At 38.3% G+C, this 15,870-nt stretch overlaps 3 protein-coding genes across 3 annotated transcripts; 1 reads left to right on the plus strand and 2 right to left on the minus strand.

Moving 5' to 3' along the window:
- Positions 1-970: 970 nt before the first annotated feature.
- LOC147477425 (large ribosomal subunit protein uL2) lies at positions 971-5,116 on the minus strand. Its single transcript, XM_086582782.1, has 2 exons — positions 4,621-5,116; positions 971-1,470 (listed from the first exon to the last, which is right to left on the minus strand). The coding sequence occupies exons 1-2, from the start codon at positions 5,058-5,060 to the stop codon at positions 1,131-1,133; spliced, it is 780 nt and encodes a 259-aa protein (XP_086438908.1). The 5' UTR covers positions 5,061-5,116; the 3' UTR covers positions 971-1,130.
- Positions 5,117-5,541: 425 nt separating this feature from the next.
- Positions 5,542-7,647, plus strand: LOC147477426 (RNA-binding (RRM/RBD/RNP motifs) family protein). The gene is made up of 4 exons (XM_086582783.1): positions 5,542-5,887; positions 6,549-6,617; positions 6,698-6,804; positions 7,322-7,647. The coding sequence occupies exons 1-4, from the start codon at positions 5,737-5,739 to the stop codon at positions 7,418-7,420; spliced, it is 426 nt and encodes a 141-aa protein (XP_086438909.1). The 5' UTR covers positions 5,542-5,736; the 3' UTR covers positions 7,421-7,647.
- A 797-nt stretch (positions 7,648-8,444) lies between these two features.
- LOC147477427 (phosphoinositide binding protein) lies at positions 8,445-13,411 on the minus strand. Its single transcript, XM_086582781.1, is given in 5 exon segments — positions 8,445-10,434; positions 10,437-11,684; positions 12,555-12,707; positions 12,710-12,725; positions 13,170-13,411. Coding segments are annotated over 5 exon segments (3,360 nt in total). The 5' UTR covers positions 13,284-13,411; the 3' UTR covers positions 8,445-8,605.
- Between the last annotated feature and the right edge of the window lie 2,459 nt (positions 13,412-15,870).

Below are 15,870 nucleotides of genomic sequence, written 5' to 3' on the forward strand. Positions count from 1 at the left end.
TAACCTTGTGTCCTCGCATCCCTCCCACAACCATCACTGCATCACTACCGCTTATAGAAAACCTCTTGAGCTCAATAACCATGGGACCTTTTATGAAGGATAAGGAGAGTACCAGCAGCTCCAAGCATTCAAAGATTTTTATTTTTATTTTGGATAAATTCAGAGATAATCGAAGGTGCCATCATTCAATTGATTTTCCTTTTACATTAACTCCAGCTTTTCAGAAATATTAATTTTTTTTGGCACCACTTTGTTTTCATCAGCTAGTTTCGAACACATACAATGCCATGATATGGTGCAAAAATCTTGAATCACAAGCGTGACATCATCCTAAACAGTGAACCTCAATGCAATTCATTTTAAAAACTAAAAGAGGAAACAGTTCTCCTTTTCAACTGAAAAACATTTCCAAAATCCCAGCTTACAATCGAAGAACCCAAATATTACTAAATTTTGTAATCTAACAATCAAATTCTCTCCATTAAAAACTCCAAAAGGTCCCCAACACAAGAATCTTTCAGGTAGCAAGATGATCTTATTTGGCTTAGTAGGTATCTGCATCTCACATCAATCTAATGCAACTCAGTTTTGCAGATACTTTAGCCAAGACTGCAGATGTAATTAAGATTCACAATTCCTCAGTTACAAAAAAAACGTTTTGCAGAGAATAGTCAACTCAGATACCAATACCATTCTACAGGCACAAAGTAGAAAAACTATTGCAAGCACGTAGCTAACGTCCCACAACAAGATAACACCTCAAGTCCCTATTCCCTAACCGTCTCTTCACATTCTTTGCAACGACCAACTCCGCAAACCATGGCTACAATCTCAACTGAGTTTTTTATTGTTTTTTTTTTGTTTTTGCAAACTTGCAAAATGCAAACTCAATAAAACCTTTTAGATGCCAACTTGATGTGCATGCAACACTTCACAACTGTGAGAGAATAAAAACAAGAAATCAAACGAATTTGAAAGAAAAAAACACACGAATACCAATCATAGCTGCCGGCCTAATTTTCAAACAAAACATCACAAGTCTTCTTCTGGTCTTTCCTCAAAAATGTAATAACAAAAATGTCTGACGCTGACAACTTCGACAGAAAAAGTTGGGAACAAACACTAAATATCTAAGCCTTCTCTTTAGCAGCAGTGGCAGCAGCTTGACCACGGAGACGACCCGTCCTCCTAGCAGCAATGAGACCAACTTTCTGTCCTGGAGGGGCATCACGACGAACAGTACTAGCATGACCAATGTGCTGGTGATTACCACCACCATGTGGATGCTCCACAGGATTCATGGCAACACCACGAACCTTGGGCCAACAATTCCTCTTCACCCTGTATTTGTGATAAGCGTTTCCAGCCTTCAGCATAGGTTTCTCAGTCCTACCTCCACCAGCGACCTGACCTATCATGGCACGACATCCGCTTGGAACAATCTTCTTCGCACCAGAAGGTAGTTTAATCCTGAGATCACCACAATATTGCATCTCACACAAGTCAGTTGGACAGTAAAATATGTTTGAGTGAACAGTTCACAGTGAAGTCCCAGTTAAAGCCGAACATCAACAATTGTGAAAACATAAGCTGCACACAAAGTTCAATTCTTTGTTCAGAACATCCACATCACATGGGCCCAATGTTAGACTCGTCTAATATAATCAAGAGTTATGTGCATGACTCGTCTGTTCAATTCTTTGTTCAGAAAAACCATGTTCACATGGGCCCATTGTTAGACTCATTTAATATAATCAAGAGTTATGCGCATGACTCGTCAAACAATCCTTTCTTTGTTAATTATTAATTCAAATAAGACAACGATAATCTGCAGCATCAGTGGTTCACAAAATACGGTCAAATCCTACCACGACCATCAGGTTGAAAGGGGATAACAGTGATGATGTCAAACGATTAAAGATGTCACTTCAAAAAGTATCAAGCCTAAACATCTATCCAACAATTCCAGTAGGTGACACTAGTTCAAACTTATATTTTACCTGAAAATTTGGGGCAACGTTGATACTTCACACAGTCAGTTGAAAAGGCAACAAACACTGCTCAAGCACAGCCTTCTCCACACCATGGGCAATTTACCATGGGCCAAAGGCTTGGGCAGTCACTAGTGTTAAGTACTAATGGATGTATGAAACTCCAGCACAAAGTAAACTGGCGTGCAGCATCACAAAAGCATGCGCCTAAGCAGTCTTTGTTGACTTTTCATACTAAATGGTAAAAGTACAAAATTTCCACTACAAGGCTTCATAAATTAGAGGTCAAGATTTAACTATTCAAGCTAAAATAAATAAATAAATATTCAGGCAAAAATTTGGTGCTTCACCCAATCATTTAAAAAGCCAACCAAGGATACTAAATAGGCTTTGCTACACCATGGGCATACCTACAACTTCATATCACTAATGGATGCACAAGAATTGCAGAGAGTAAACCGGTCTGTGACCTAGCGGAAGCAACCTTTACTGACATAACAATTTCAAAGTAAAATCTAAAAGTACAAAATTACCCCCGAAAAAGGGTTCAACAAATCAGTGCTCAAAATTTAAGCTGAAGCGAACACCTACTAAGCGGACAATTTTGATACTCCACCATGTCAAATGCAAAGACAACAAAGACGACTCGAAGCATAGCCTTTTGCCATACCATAAGCTTCCCACGGGTTAGAGGCCTACCCACCCACTAGTTTTTAGCACTAATGAATGTACAAGTCCCTAACACAAAGTAATACAGGCAGAGGCGTGGAAAAGCAACCTTTATTGACATTCAAAGTAAAAGCACCAAATTGCACACAGAAGGTTCAATAAATCAGTGCTCAGGATTTGAGCTATAGCGAACACCTATTAAGAGGGTGATTTTGATACCACAAGTCAGTTGCAAAGACAACAAAGGCTACTTAAAACACCATGGGCACACTTGCCATGGATCAGAGGCCTCCTCACGCACTAGTTTTTAGTACTAATGGATGAACAAGACTCCAAGACTAAGTAAACCACCCTGTGGCGTGGCAAAAGCAACCTTTATTGTCATTCAAAGTAAAATTTTAAAAGTACCAAACTCCCTCCGAAAAGGGTTCAACAAATCAGCACTCATGACTTGAGCTGAAGAGAACACCAATTAAGGGGCAAATCTTGATAATATGATTCAGTTGCAAAGACAACAAAAGCTACTTAAAGCATAGTCTGTTGCTACACCATGGGCATACTTACCCACGGGTCAGAGGCCTTCTCACCCACTAGGTTTTAGTACTAATGGGTGAACAAGACTGCAAGACGAAGTAAACCAACCTGGGGAATGGCAAAAGCAACCTTTATTGACATTCACAGTAAATACTAAAATCACAAAACTGCTCCAGAAAAGGCTTCAACAAATCCTTTTCGTGACTTGAGCTGAAAAGAACATCGATTAAGGGGGCAATTTTGATACTCCAAGTCAGTTACAAAGACAACAAAGGCCACCTAAAGCATAGCCTGTTGCTACACCATCAGCACACTTACCATGGGTCAGAGGCCTGTCCACCCACTAGTTTTTAGTACTAATGGAAGCACAAGATTCCAACATGAAATAAACTGGCCTGTGGCGTGGCAAAAGCAACATTTATTGACATTAAAAGTACATACTACAAACACCAAATTGCCCCAAAAAAAGGTTCAACAAATCAGTGCTTAGGAGTTAAGATGAAGCGAACACCTATTAAGGGGGCAATTTTGATACTCCAAGTCAGTTGCAAAGACAACAAAGGCTACTTAAAGCATAACCAGTTGAAACACCACAGGCACACTTACCATGGGTAAGAGGCCAGCCCACTCACTAGTTTTTAGTACTAATGGATGTACAAGACTCCAACCCGAAGTAAACTGGCCAGTAATGTAGCAGGGCTTTGTTGACTTTTCTAACTAAATATTAACAGTACAATTGCCGCTACCTCTAAACAATGGTCCTTGTGAGTTATAACCAATGTCATTACTTCATACTATATATTTGGACACGTTTTGGGTCCTTGTGACTCAAAACCATTAATGACCAACAGTTGGTTCATATATCTTTTATAAACGCTAACGAATACACATCATAAGGTGTCGTGTTCCCCACAAATAGAAAATGATTATGTTGTTTGGAAATTATCAAAAAAAAATTATACCTTTTCAAAAAGCATTTATGCTATGAACAGACAAACAACAACTTGAGAAATTGCTTATTGATAAAAAAATTTGTTGACAATTATTCTAATATCAGTATGCCAAATCCAAAATCATAACTACAATAAATCATAAATCTATTATTCTAACAATGCTTGGTGAGACTAATATAAACCAAATATATATATATATATGAACGCCTTGCTATAATAGACAAATAAACCAACGCATATGGCATACTAAATCCCAAAAAAGTGAAGAAATGTATATAAAACAAAGTTTCACCTAGTAAAAATGAAACTAAAACAACTCAAGATACACTATAAGACTCACCCCAACACAGCCACACAGATATAAACATTACCCACAACATAAAAAAAACACAAAATGCAAACATTTCACCAAATAACAAAATTGCCCATCACATAAAACATTAAAAAAAAAAAAAGGTTATTTACTATTATACCTGCTAGTTCCATTATCAGGATTGTGACTAATAACAATAGCATAATCACCCGAAGCTCTAGCAAGAACTCCCCTATCACCAACATGATGTTCCACATTACAAACAACAGCTCCTTCAGGTATACTTCTCAATGGCAAAACATTCCCCACCATTAAATTAGCTTTTTTCCCACAGTAAACAAACTGCCCAGTATACATTCCTTCAGCAGCAACAAACAGTTCTTTCTGATGCTTATATCTAAACGGGTGACGGAATGTTACTCGGGCTAATGGTGCCCCACGACCCGGGTCGTGTACTATTTCTGTTACTACTCCTTTTAGGTAACCGTTGCGTTCACCGAAGTCGAGTGAACGGAAACGGGCGGGTCCTTTTCGGTGGTGTGTATGGGATTTGAATACTGACCCGGCTCCTTTACGCTGTGCTCGAATGACACGACCCATTTTTAGGGTTTTGAGGAAGCGGCTTGTAGAGAGAGGGTCGGAGAAAGGGTTTTGAGAGGAGAGTTGTTTATATAGTGTCGAGTATTTAGAAATGGACTTGGGTAGTGTGAGTAATTACGAGATTACCAGTGATTAGAAGAACGACATGTGCGAGGTCTATTCTTATAAGACTGTTTTTTGAAAGAATACAACTATTGGACTCATGCTCAACAATTTGGATTTCTATCTCCTACATATTTTAGCACCCTAAAAACTTCTCAAGCACTCTAGCAAATAGCGCATATGTGTCCCTAAAAACTCACACGTAATCTAATCAAAATTGAAAAAAATAAAAAATAAATAGGCCAATGCTAATGAACATTACCAAATAAAGCTTACTGGCGCTGACCACGTGTGTAGTTGTGGCTGCCAAGACTGATTGGAACTTCTGGTTCAGGAGGACTTCAGGGTATTGACTATTACGCATCAATTAAACTATCACGCCAACATCAATTGTCAAACTTCAAAATCTCATCAATAAACAACGTATCGTACATTTCTTAAAATCTCGTCTTGATTTTACGTTATTGGAATTTTGTACTTGTTGTTGACTAAAAACCTAAAAACCTTGAAAAAGAAGAACGTAAACCCTTTCTCTCTGACTAAAAATTAGGGTTTTACTAAACAAATAGCAATAATGGCAATGGCAATGGCAATGAAATTGGCCGCACAACGTGGATTACTAAGCAGTAGTAGTACACGTATGTTTTCAAGTTTGCCCTTCAATCTTCCAGCTTCTGAAACAACTCGTAAAACTGAACCTCCTTCCACCAATCTTTTTGTCTCAGGTAAATTTCTCAATACTAACTCTATATTTGTTATATATTTACTTGTTTTTAGATTAAGGTTTGGTTCTTTTTGATGTTTTGAGTATTGGGGGTGTTGAAATGGATGGTTTAGAGAAAAGGGTTTGTGTTGTTAGTCATTAGTAGTCCAATTGATTACATTTCTAGCTGTTTAAATTGGTATTTAAGAAAGCATGGTATTCTTATTGGTCTGACTTTAATTTAGTTTAGTACTGGAAATGTGTTGGTTACTGAGTGTATGTCAAATAAGAGGGACCATGTGTATGAACTCCTTTTTACTGATAGTAATACATAAAGGATTCAAGAAAAAAGAAAGGTAGAAGAAGTGGTAGCTTGTGGTAAACAAAGAATGAGACACATAGAAAGTGTAAAACCTATTAAGCATATAGCAGGGCCACGCACTCTGATTGCAGATGGTAAACTCGAACGAATTGCCGCTTGTACCCTACCAAGCCAAAGACAGTACACAGTGGTTCTTTCACCATCAATATTCTGATACCAAGCCAAAGACAGTACACAGTTTTCAAACTGCATCTTGTTTATTATTGTTCAGGTTAATGCTTAATTGTGAGTTTGTAGCACAATTTATTATTTTCGCGTCTTTTTTTTTTTTTTTTCTGTAACTCCATAATTTTCTCGTCAGGGCTTAGCAAACGTACGACATCAGAGGGACTAAGAGAAGCCTTTGAAAAATTCGGTGAGGTCGTCCATGGTATGTGTTCATCCTTTTCGTTTTAACTTTGTAGGAAACTGTTTTATTGAGTGATTTGGTATTAACTTATGCCTTGACAGCTCGAGTTGTGACTGATCGTGACAATGGATACTCAAAGGGTTTTGGCTTTGTAAGATATGGAACTATAGAAGATGCTAAAAATGGGATGGAGGGCATGGATGGCAAGGTGAGCTAATTCAGCTTCTCAATTCACCCGTACTTCTGGGTGATTAGCTTTATCCAGTATAGAGCATGCCTTTAGAAGTTACCAACCTACCACTGACAAAATCTGTCTCCACCCCCACCCCCACACACACCAACCCCACCCTAAGTGGAAAGAAAAGGAACCAGCCAGCCGTTATTATTATTCTTATTCTTATTCTTATTCTTATTATTTTGGATGTGCTTTCGTCGACAAAACTGATGTTTGTGGCCTACCAATAACCCCGTTTTAGTCTTTATTGCTTGAAATTCCTTCTCTATTTTGGGATACCTGTTTCCAAGAAGAAATTAGAAGATAAGAACTTAAGACTTCTAGGTTTCTTTTTGGGGTAATTTTTGTACAAATTTTGAGCTGGCTTTAATCAGCGGTCCTGTGGTTTGGCGTAATGTTTGTAAAGCCATGGGATGTATTTTCTGTTGCCAATTTCTTATAGGTTGTTTACTACTGTTCTTGTTCTAATATCAGTATCTCTATTCTGCAGTTTCTGGATGGTTGGGTGATTTTTGCCGAATATGCAAGAGAGCGTACACAACCCGCACCTCCCCAGTTTTCTGGTTCTCCACCCTCCCCAAGATATTGAACTGTTCTTGTATCAGAATAGTTATTGAAAATTCTATCTTGAAAGGAGCTTTGATGATGGTCTTCAGTTATCTGGCATATTTAGTTTTGGGTGAAGATTCATCCCGTATTGTTTAAGCAGTATATGTTGAGAGATTATAAACATTGTTCTCTATTTATTGTTATTTGAGGAACTGTATAAAACTCTTCTACTTATAATTTATTTGCTAGTATATTTTGTTGGTCTCATTCTCAACCAACAGTTTGGCTATTTTCATTGCTGCAACTTATTTGAGAAAATAATAATAGTATGAAAGGGAATGAGATGTTACTCCAACTTTTCAGCTGTTCTTCCTGAAGAATATTCTGAATTTTTTTTGGTGTTTTTGATGTTACATTCTTTGTGATGTGGTGATAGGTTCGTTATCTTGTAGAAAATTACAATTTTTCTCGAGGTATTTCTGGAATATTATGCAGAATTGCAGATGATTTATTTTGTTCTGAACATGCTTTTAGTTGCTTACGAGTTTTAATGACCCTTTTGTTTGATATTCGAAATTTTCTTAATGTGCTGTAAGCGTGTCCAGTATAATCTTCAATTTACATTCCCAATACAAACTTCCATGTTTAAGGATTTATCAATTTTTTTGGTCCTTTACTGAAGTTGGTGACTTGGTGTTGCCGTGACCCACGACATGAAACCAGAGACAAGATATGTAAGCCCAAGCCAGAAAATAACCTCGCAATGCACCTTTTGCTTTAGGGTCCCTTTGCTTTATACCAAAGCACGAGAAAATTACCACACGAAAGTGATGAACTTCAACTACGGGACTTGATTAAGGTTTCTGATGCAGCAGAATTGGAAATTGCTAGCAAAATTCTTGCTCTTATTTTTCTGCTCATGATTATGTGGGTACGTCACTAATCAGAAACTTTCTCAGCATACAAACTGAGCTCAACCGGTACTGAGTTCCATTTCCTGCTCCCTCCATCTTTATTATCTTTGATAGTTTCAGATATTAAGATTCTGAGGGAATTCTTTAAAATAATAACCAACATTACAGATCTTTCTCGTATAAATGAAACTTGGTGTACCCAGATACAAATACACATGTACACTTCTACAACCAGCATTCAAGTATCCAAGTGGGAATTAAAACCTCAAATCACGGTTTGTATTGGTCTATTTGGCTGTACACTGTTATTATTAAGTTAAGGTATTAAGCTTCTTCTCATAGAGTTTAGCTCGCCGAAGAGCGTCCAAAGCCTCAGCTTGCTTTCCTGCCTTTTTCAAGTTCACTGCCTTTACTTTCTCTGCTTTGATTCGTTCTTCCAGCTGACTTTTCTCTTCGCTGGAGGTAGCACTACTATCACCCTTAACGACATGTGATTTAGTACCTTCTGATCTATTGGAGGCCTGTGGAACAAATTCAGCATCTTGCAATCCAATTGCTTTCAATGCAGATAGAAGCTGAGGATCGAGAAAATCTTCAACACCCAAATCATCCCTTCCTGTTTCATTGGCAGACTTGTTTAAGTGTGAGGAATCATTACCAGAGGATTCCTCCAGCTGAGTCTCAAGTGCCTTCGCCAATTCAGACTCGGCTTCAGCTTCCTCCATTCGACCCTCCCTTCGCAGCTTAAGAGCCTGACGTTTGTGGGCAAGGGATTCTCGTTGCAGCTTGAAGCGATCTCGAGTTGTCATTAATTTTGGAGCTTGCTGTACTGATACTTGATCTTCTTGCACAAATGAAGTATCATTGGAAGCATCCATAGACCCTGCAACAGGTTGGGGTTTATCTTCTTGCAAACTCTTCTCCAAGAGTTTTGCCTGCCTTAGTTCCTCCCGAGCTTCTGCTAGTTTGCCCTCCCTCTTTAGAGCAACTGCTCTTCTTTTGTGAGTCAGAATCTCATCATGAAGTAATTTTGAATCAGCTGGAGGAACAGGATCTAGCAGTGATGTCTTACCTTCAGTGTACAGAGACGTCCCAGGAGTGGAAATAGATGTAATACCTGGGCACATGGGTGTAGTATTATTCTTCCAAGCAACTGTCGAGATCTCGGGAACTGCATCCTCTGAAGCCACAGATAAATCTGACACACCTTTCGTTAAAGAACTCTCAGAGGATGGCTTAGCAGTTTGATTACTAAACCAATTTCCGGCTACCTCCTGAGCAGCCGGAGATTCAAAAGCATCAGGCGTGTTTGTAACAGAGTTTGGCAAACTCTCAGAGGATGGCTTGGCAGTTTGACTACTAAACCAATTTCCGACTGCCTCCTGAGCAGCTGGAGATTCAAAAGCATCAGGCGTGTTTGTAACAGATTTTGGCAACGACTCTTTCTTTGATACTTCAATCTCTTCCATTTGGGCCTCCAACAACTTTGCCGTTCTCAGCACTTCCTCAGCCTCCTCGGTCTCTCCTTGACGTCTAAGCGTAAAAGCCTTTCTTTTCAAGCCTAAAAGTTCTCTCTGTATTTCTGCTTTACTTCTTTTTGGTGCCTGGACTGCAATTTCAACAGCGGATTGAACTAGGGGACCGACAGTATTATCAGGATGACTATCTGATAGTATTGAAGAACTCGATGGAAATTTTCCAGGTTCTTTAACTTCATCTTTCCATCCCAAGTTTTCTAGCAATGAGAGTAATGTTGGATCCTGCATATCTTGTTCTGTCACATTCACTTCGTCATCTTGGTCTTCAAGACCCACAACACCGGAGTTAATTGGTTGTCTATGTGCTGATTCTGAGACCGTACTACTGACACTCACTCCTGTGGCCCTACCTCTTGACCTGCTCTCCATCTCCTCAAGTTGATTCTCAAGGAGCTTTCCTTTCCTCAATTCCTCTTCCGCCTCATCCAATCGCCCTTCTCTTTTTAAAACAAGGGCCCTCCTCTTGAGACCCAGAAGCTCCCTTTGAATCACTAGTTTGCTTTTTGGTGGCAATTTAGGATCCACACTTGGGGAGGCCTCAATAATTCCACCCTCCACCTTCACTGACAGAAAACTTCCAGCGGTTTGAGATGTTGATATGTTTTATTTGTGGGACTGGATGGATTGGGCTGCAAACTTTCAGCATCTCTCTCAAGCAATTTTGCCTTTCTTAGCAGTGACATAGCTTCTTCCACATTACCAGACCGTTTTTTGCCTAATAGCCTCTTTCTTCAGAGCTAAGACTTCATCCGACAGCGTTTTTTTCTATCCCCAGGAACAGACTGTTCAGAGGGGACAACTGGATGCCCTGAATCCTCTGTCCAACCTAATGATTCTAAGGCTGCACCAATTTCTGGATCTTCCATGTCCTCTTCCGTCACGTCAAAATTACCATCAAGAGCAAAATCATCAGGAACTGCTGCAAGATGGTTGAAATCAATACCAGTGTTTTGTAAGTCCAGCAGGGATAAATCATCCTTTTTACCATCATCCAAACTACGGATCAGAGATGATAGTTCATCGTCTGAATCATCAGCCTCAGCCAAAAACTCCTGTTCTTCTAGTTGTTTTTCTATAACTTTAGCTTTTTTCAGCTCTTCCTTGGCTTCTGCAAGCTTTCCTTCCCGCTTAAATAAAAGAGCCTTTTTCTTCAGTTCAATGACTTGGGTTTTACCAATGCTCCCAGTTCCCTTAACACCACCAGCTGTTTTCTGGGCTCCTCCTAGAAGAGTCATTAATTCACCCTCCAGACTCATCTTCGTTGGCTCCTTATCTGCAACATGGAGATCGGCATCAGACCAGCCCAGATCTCTGAGTTCAGATGAAAGGTCATTCTTTTCTTCCTTGTCCATACGAGAAGACAATTTCCTCTTTGTACTCAATCCTTCAGAGTCGTCATTTGTTTTACCAGCTACACTGCTGGATGACAAAGCCTTCCTTTTACTCTTTCTTAATTGAATTTCTAGAGCATTGGCCTGCCTCTCAAGTTCCTTTCCTCGCTTAAATGCTCTTAGAGCTTCTTCAGGTTTTCCTTCCCCCTTTAAAATTTTATACTTCTTTTTCTCTTCTAATGAAAGCTGACGCAACTCTTCAGGGCTACTAGACCCAATCTCCTCTGGGGTATCATTGTTTGTGTCAATGGAAGAACTCCTGAAGCTATCTACTTTTCCATCATGAGGGAAAGCACCTTCATGTAGATTGGAAGAGGAGGCATTGCTAGTATTTCTTTCAAAATCAGAAAATACATTGCTGATTGTGGCCTCCCTTCCTGATAAAGATGGTTTCTTCAAATCGGTACCTAGAATCTGATCTAGTACTTCATCTTCCAACTTCGTTGTCGCTTTTGAACCACCTGAACAAAGTAGTAAGAAAAGAAAACTTAGCTGTGCGAACTTACATAATTTCAGAATGTGCATTAGCACGCTCTACATAACCAACAAAATGCATTTACATCTATACCTGGAATTGAAGTCAACCCTTAAATGAAGCTGAGATTTTAACAGATTACAGAGGATAGTCTATGTTGCTAAGAGATAAGTGCATAGATCTCCAAACACAAATATAAGTGTATCAAAAACACATCCATGCGACTACATCAAAGTAAATGGTTGTTTAACGGGTAACTCTATGGGAGTTCTGAAAAAGCACAAAAATGCTAGACCACCATTCCAGCATAAGAGTGCTTGCTTTTGTATGTAAGTTGCACATCCTAAAAAAATAACATAACAGGACAAACACTCGACAGTAGAAAGTGCCAAAAGCATGGGACATTTCAAGAAAGTTTCATTATACTGTGTCAACCTCGAGTGAAGCATTGCAGGCTATATGGACTAGCTCATGCAAATTGAAGTCTTATGAGTACTCATATATAACGTTCAAGAAAATGTCTGTACCAATAGGTGTGAAATTTCAAATTTGGATACTTTTGGTTTAGCCATGGACAGTTGAATTTTTCGCGTTATGTGCAAGTATTATAGTAGGATTCTTCTGTTGTTTCTCCCTACTTATTTTTTCCAGTTTAATAATTATAGTACGTAATAGGGGAGGGGTGGTCCCTGCCTTACCTCTAAGTCTCTAACCCAATATAAATCACTTAAATCCACGTGTAATGAAACACTAAAACCACCACATCCATGGTAAGAGAATTTTTTCATCGAAAGGAAAAAAATTGTTCAGAATGCCTAAGTTATTTCATAATGAAAAATAGGATCACGAATCAAACCTCTTGAAGTTTTATTTTTATGTCCATGACGCATCTCAAAACGTGCAGCCTCCTCGAAGTTTTTCTTGCACGGATCACAGATTCGCACCTGTGAGTCACCTTGCCCACGTAAATACATTCTCTGCTGGGTGCAACTATTGCAAAATAATCCCCACATCTCCGGCAATGATGCTGAAATCCAGAATGTAGGCGTTAGTCCACACATCAATAACTAAAAAAAAATTACATTTGTGCATAAAATGTCTAATTGTCTATCATTAGTGCCTTGAACGTAATTATTATTATTTTTTCCTTAAAAATGAAAATGGTAACAATTTCATATTGAAGAACATAAGCATGGAAATGGTACACATGACTACAAAATCAAAAATTTGACATACATTATACACATGAATACTTATCATTTTTACACTTTAAATACTTATCAAAACATTCTTTAAGACAATTAAACATACTAATATGATGAATTGTAACTTCAAACACAAGCTATTTAAATGCCCATATGATCAAATACAAGTCAAAACTATTCAAAGGGGTTAAAAAAGATTAAATTTTGAGACAAGTAAAATAAACAAAACATCAAATAATAATAAAGGGGGGGAAGAAAGAAGAGACCTTTCTATTGATGAAAGTGAACTGAGAAGAACAACCTTGACAATGAGATGCATCAACCACCCAATTACTTCCTCTTACTGATGGCTTTGCTGGTAATCCGATCTTTTCCAACATCTTAAAAAAATTCTTTCTATGATTCAAATGAAGATCTAGCAAAATTTATGAGAAATGAGATGGGAGCTAAAACGTCAAAGATTGGGACAGAAGAAGAAAAGAAATATATCGGTTGTGTCACTGGATAATGAATTTCGTTAAATATCATATATGTCGGACGATTTTCTGATATTTTGAATTTTGAGACAAATGTTCCTGTCGTCCAAGGTTGCCGCAGAGTCAATTTATAAGCAAAAGTGAGATCCATTACTCAAGTAGTGGCAAACCAATTGGTATGGTTAGGGCATCACCAATGCAAGCCCTCATAATAGAGGGCCACATCAGCGTTTTGAAGATATGTATAGAGGAGAGAAGGGACATAGAGGACCCTTATATTTTGTGTCCTACAATGCTAATCTTTAAAATTAATTTTAAATCTTGTATTAACTTTCAATTCTTGTGAAATTGTCATGGTGGAAGTGTAGATGGCCCAAGACCCGTAGGTTCTGAGTTCGAGTCCCATTTGTAACATTTCATTGTGATTTATTTTTCTTTTTAAATTTGGTACAAAAAGTTTAAAAAACAGACAACTTGTTCGGGTGGGGTTTCGAACCTGGGATATTTCCCAATATATGAGCAATTTTGACCAACTTTGCTAGTACCACTCAACTGAAATTATTATGACCCATTTTGGTGTTATCTCGCGAAACGGACCGGGACCTCTATAAATGTGATAGAAATAGAGATAGTTTTAAAGGATGGTAATTATAGGGGCCAATATAGAGGCTGCATTGGAAGCCCATTTATGTATTGTTCTCTTAAATTTGAAGATACAGGGCCATATCAAGGTCCCATTGGTGATGCCCTTAGATGGAATTAGTTGAAGGAAATTGAAGAATAGGGGGCATCTTCGATTTCAAACAGTTCAGTCTCTTTCGCAAAAGGGAGTGACTGGACACAAGGAGTTTCTTATGTGTCGTGCTATATCTTTCATCGTCAACGTGTAAATCTCTAAAGCCTCTGTCCTGTTTCAACCTAGAATGCCCATTTTTATTGAAAATGTGTTTGTCTTAATGAAACCCAAATATTAAGCTATTGCAACTTTAAAATTTATTAAGCATAAGTATTTGAAGTTGTTCATTATTGCAATTGTCTTTGTCACACACTCACACCCCAAATTTTGAGAACAAGATATCCAATCAAAAATTCACATTTCTAACTAATATCTAATCACTCAAAATATAGGGTGTGAACTCAAAACGACACATACATATCCACATATGACTAAACATAATCAAATCATTTAAAACTAACTCAATCGTGTAAACTTTAAATAAATAACAACCGACTTCCAATAAATATCCATAAAAGCTCCACCTCCATTATACAAATAATCCATAACATAATTTTGACTAATATAAATTAATACTCCAAATTTTACAACCTTTTAAAAATATTGATATGGAAACTAAAAACAAAGATGATTCTAAGGCTTAACACGTCCAAGTCCAATGTGGTCTCATCACTTCATTTCTCTCCACTGTATGCCAATATTGGCATTGTGGCACCAGTGCACTGTGCACCACAAGGTCAAGGGCCGAAGGGCACATGCCTTAATACTGATGATATTGATGGATGTAAGCCCTTTGGGTGGTCAAAATCGAATTTATAGCCCCTATGGGTCACTTTCTTATTGCCTCTATCGGTTTAGACGTTTAGTTGGCTAATTTCTTTGTTCCTGTAGGCTTCCAGGTTCCTATTGTAGCCTAGCTCCAGCGTCTAAATTGCCTTGGAGCTCCATGAAACTTAAATAAAACCTGTTTCATTAAATAAAACCAAGAAACTTACAGCCACCCCTAAGAGTATGATCTTTAGAGGGAGTTCAATTACAAAAGAAACACATAAACCTTCTCGTAAGAGAGAGGTTCCATATCTAAGACTAGTTCACAAGAACAACTCTTACAATACCGAAACAAGTCGAATCTAATTCTTCCTTCCATTACTTCGTGTCCTTGAAAACTTCTTCACTAGGTCATGCACAATTAATATATCATAAACGTGGAAGTGCCGAGTCAATTTATAAGCAAAAGCTAGTAAGACTCATTACTTTTCTTTTTCGGTAAGGAGTAAAGATCCATTACTCAAGTAGTGGCAAAGCTCCTTGTCTGATTGGTGAATTTTGATTCTAAACCATACCTTTTTTGTACTGTTTCGGAAGCAGTGACCATTAGGCATTAGCGTCGGAAAGAAACATATAATGATCGAGTGTAAAAAGTCTACTTCTGGCTGTAAAAATATACTGCCACTATGAAAATTGAAGCCATTTGAAATCATAGTAGTTTAGTATTCATTAAAATAAACTGGGTGCAGTGGCGTACTGGCGTTATTACACATTCTTAAACACTCACTTCTATCGATCTGGATTATTACATTTCTGAATAATGGCACCTCGACATCCAGGGCGCACGCTTTAATAACGATAACGATCTATGTAAGCCTTTCGGGTGGTCAAAATCTAAGTCTCAGCTCTCAATCACTCGCATCCCTGCCTCTTGTTTCTCGAGTTCAGCCATCCATGCAATTCTCAATCTCAGACAGTAGTCCTAAT

The sequence above is a fragment of the Coptis chinensis genome, chromosome 9, assembly GCF_015680905.1.
Source record: "Coptis chinensis isolate HL-2020 chromosome 9, ASM1568090v1, whole genome shotgun sequence".
Lineage (NCBI taxonomy): Eukaryota > Viridiplantae > Streptophyta > Magnoliopsida > Ranunculales > Ranunculaceae > Coptis > Coptis chinensis.

What these genes read in the sequence shown, in the direction of transcription:
- LOC147477426 (XM_086582783.1), top strand. Translation starts at nt 5,737, where the DNA reads ATGGCAATGGCAATGGCAATGAAATTGGCCGCACAACGTGGATTACTA. An exon ending in CACCAATCTTTTTGTCTCAG is followed by an intron (nt 5,888 to 6,548) that starts GTAAATTTCTCA and finishes TTTTCTCGTCAG; the next exon opens with GGCTTAGCAAACGTACGACA. An exon ending in TGGAGGGCATGGATGGCAAG is followed by an intron (nt 6,805 to 7,321) that starts GTGAGCTAATTC and finishes TCTATTCTGCAG; the next exon opens with TTTCTGGATGGTTGGGTGAT.
- LOC147477425 (XM_086582782.1), bottom strand. Translation starts at nt 5,060, where the DNA reads ATGGGTCGTGTCATTCGAGCACAGCGTAAAGGAGCCGGGTCAGTATTC. An exon ending in CCTGATAATGGAACTAGCAG is followed by an intron (nt 1,471 to 4,620) that starts GTATAATAGTAA and finishes TGGTGATCTCAG; the next exon opens with GATTAAACTACCTTCTGGTG.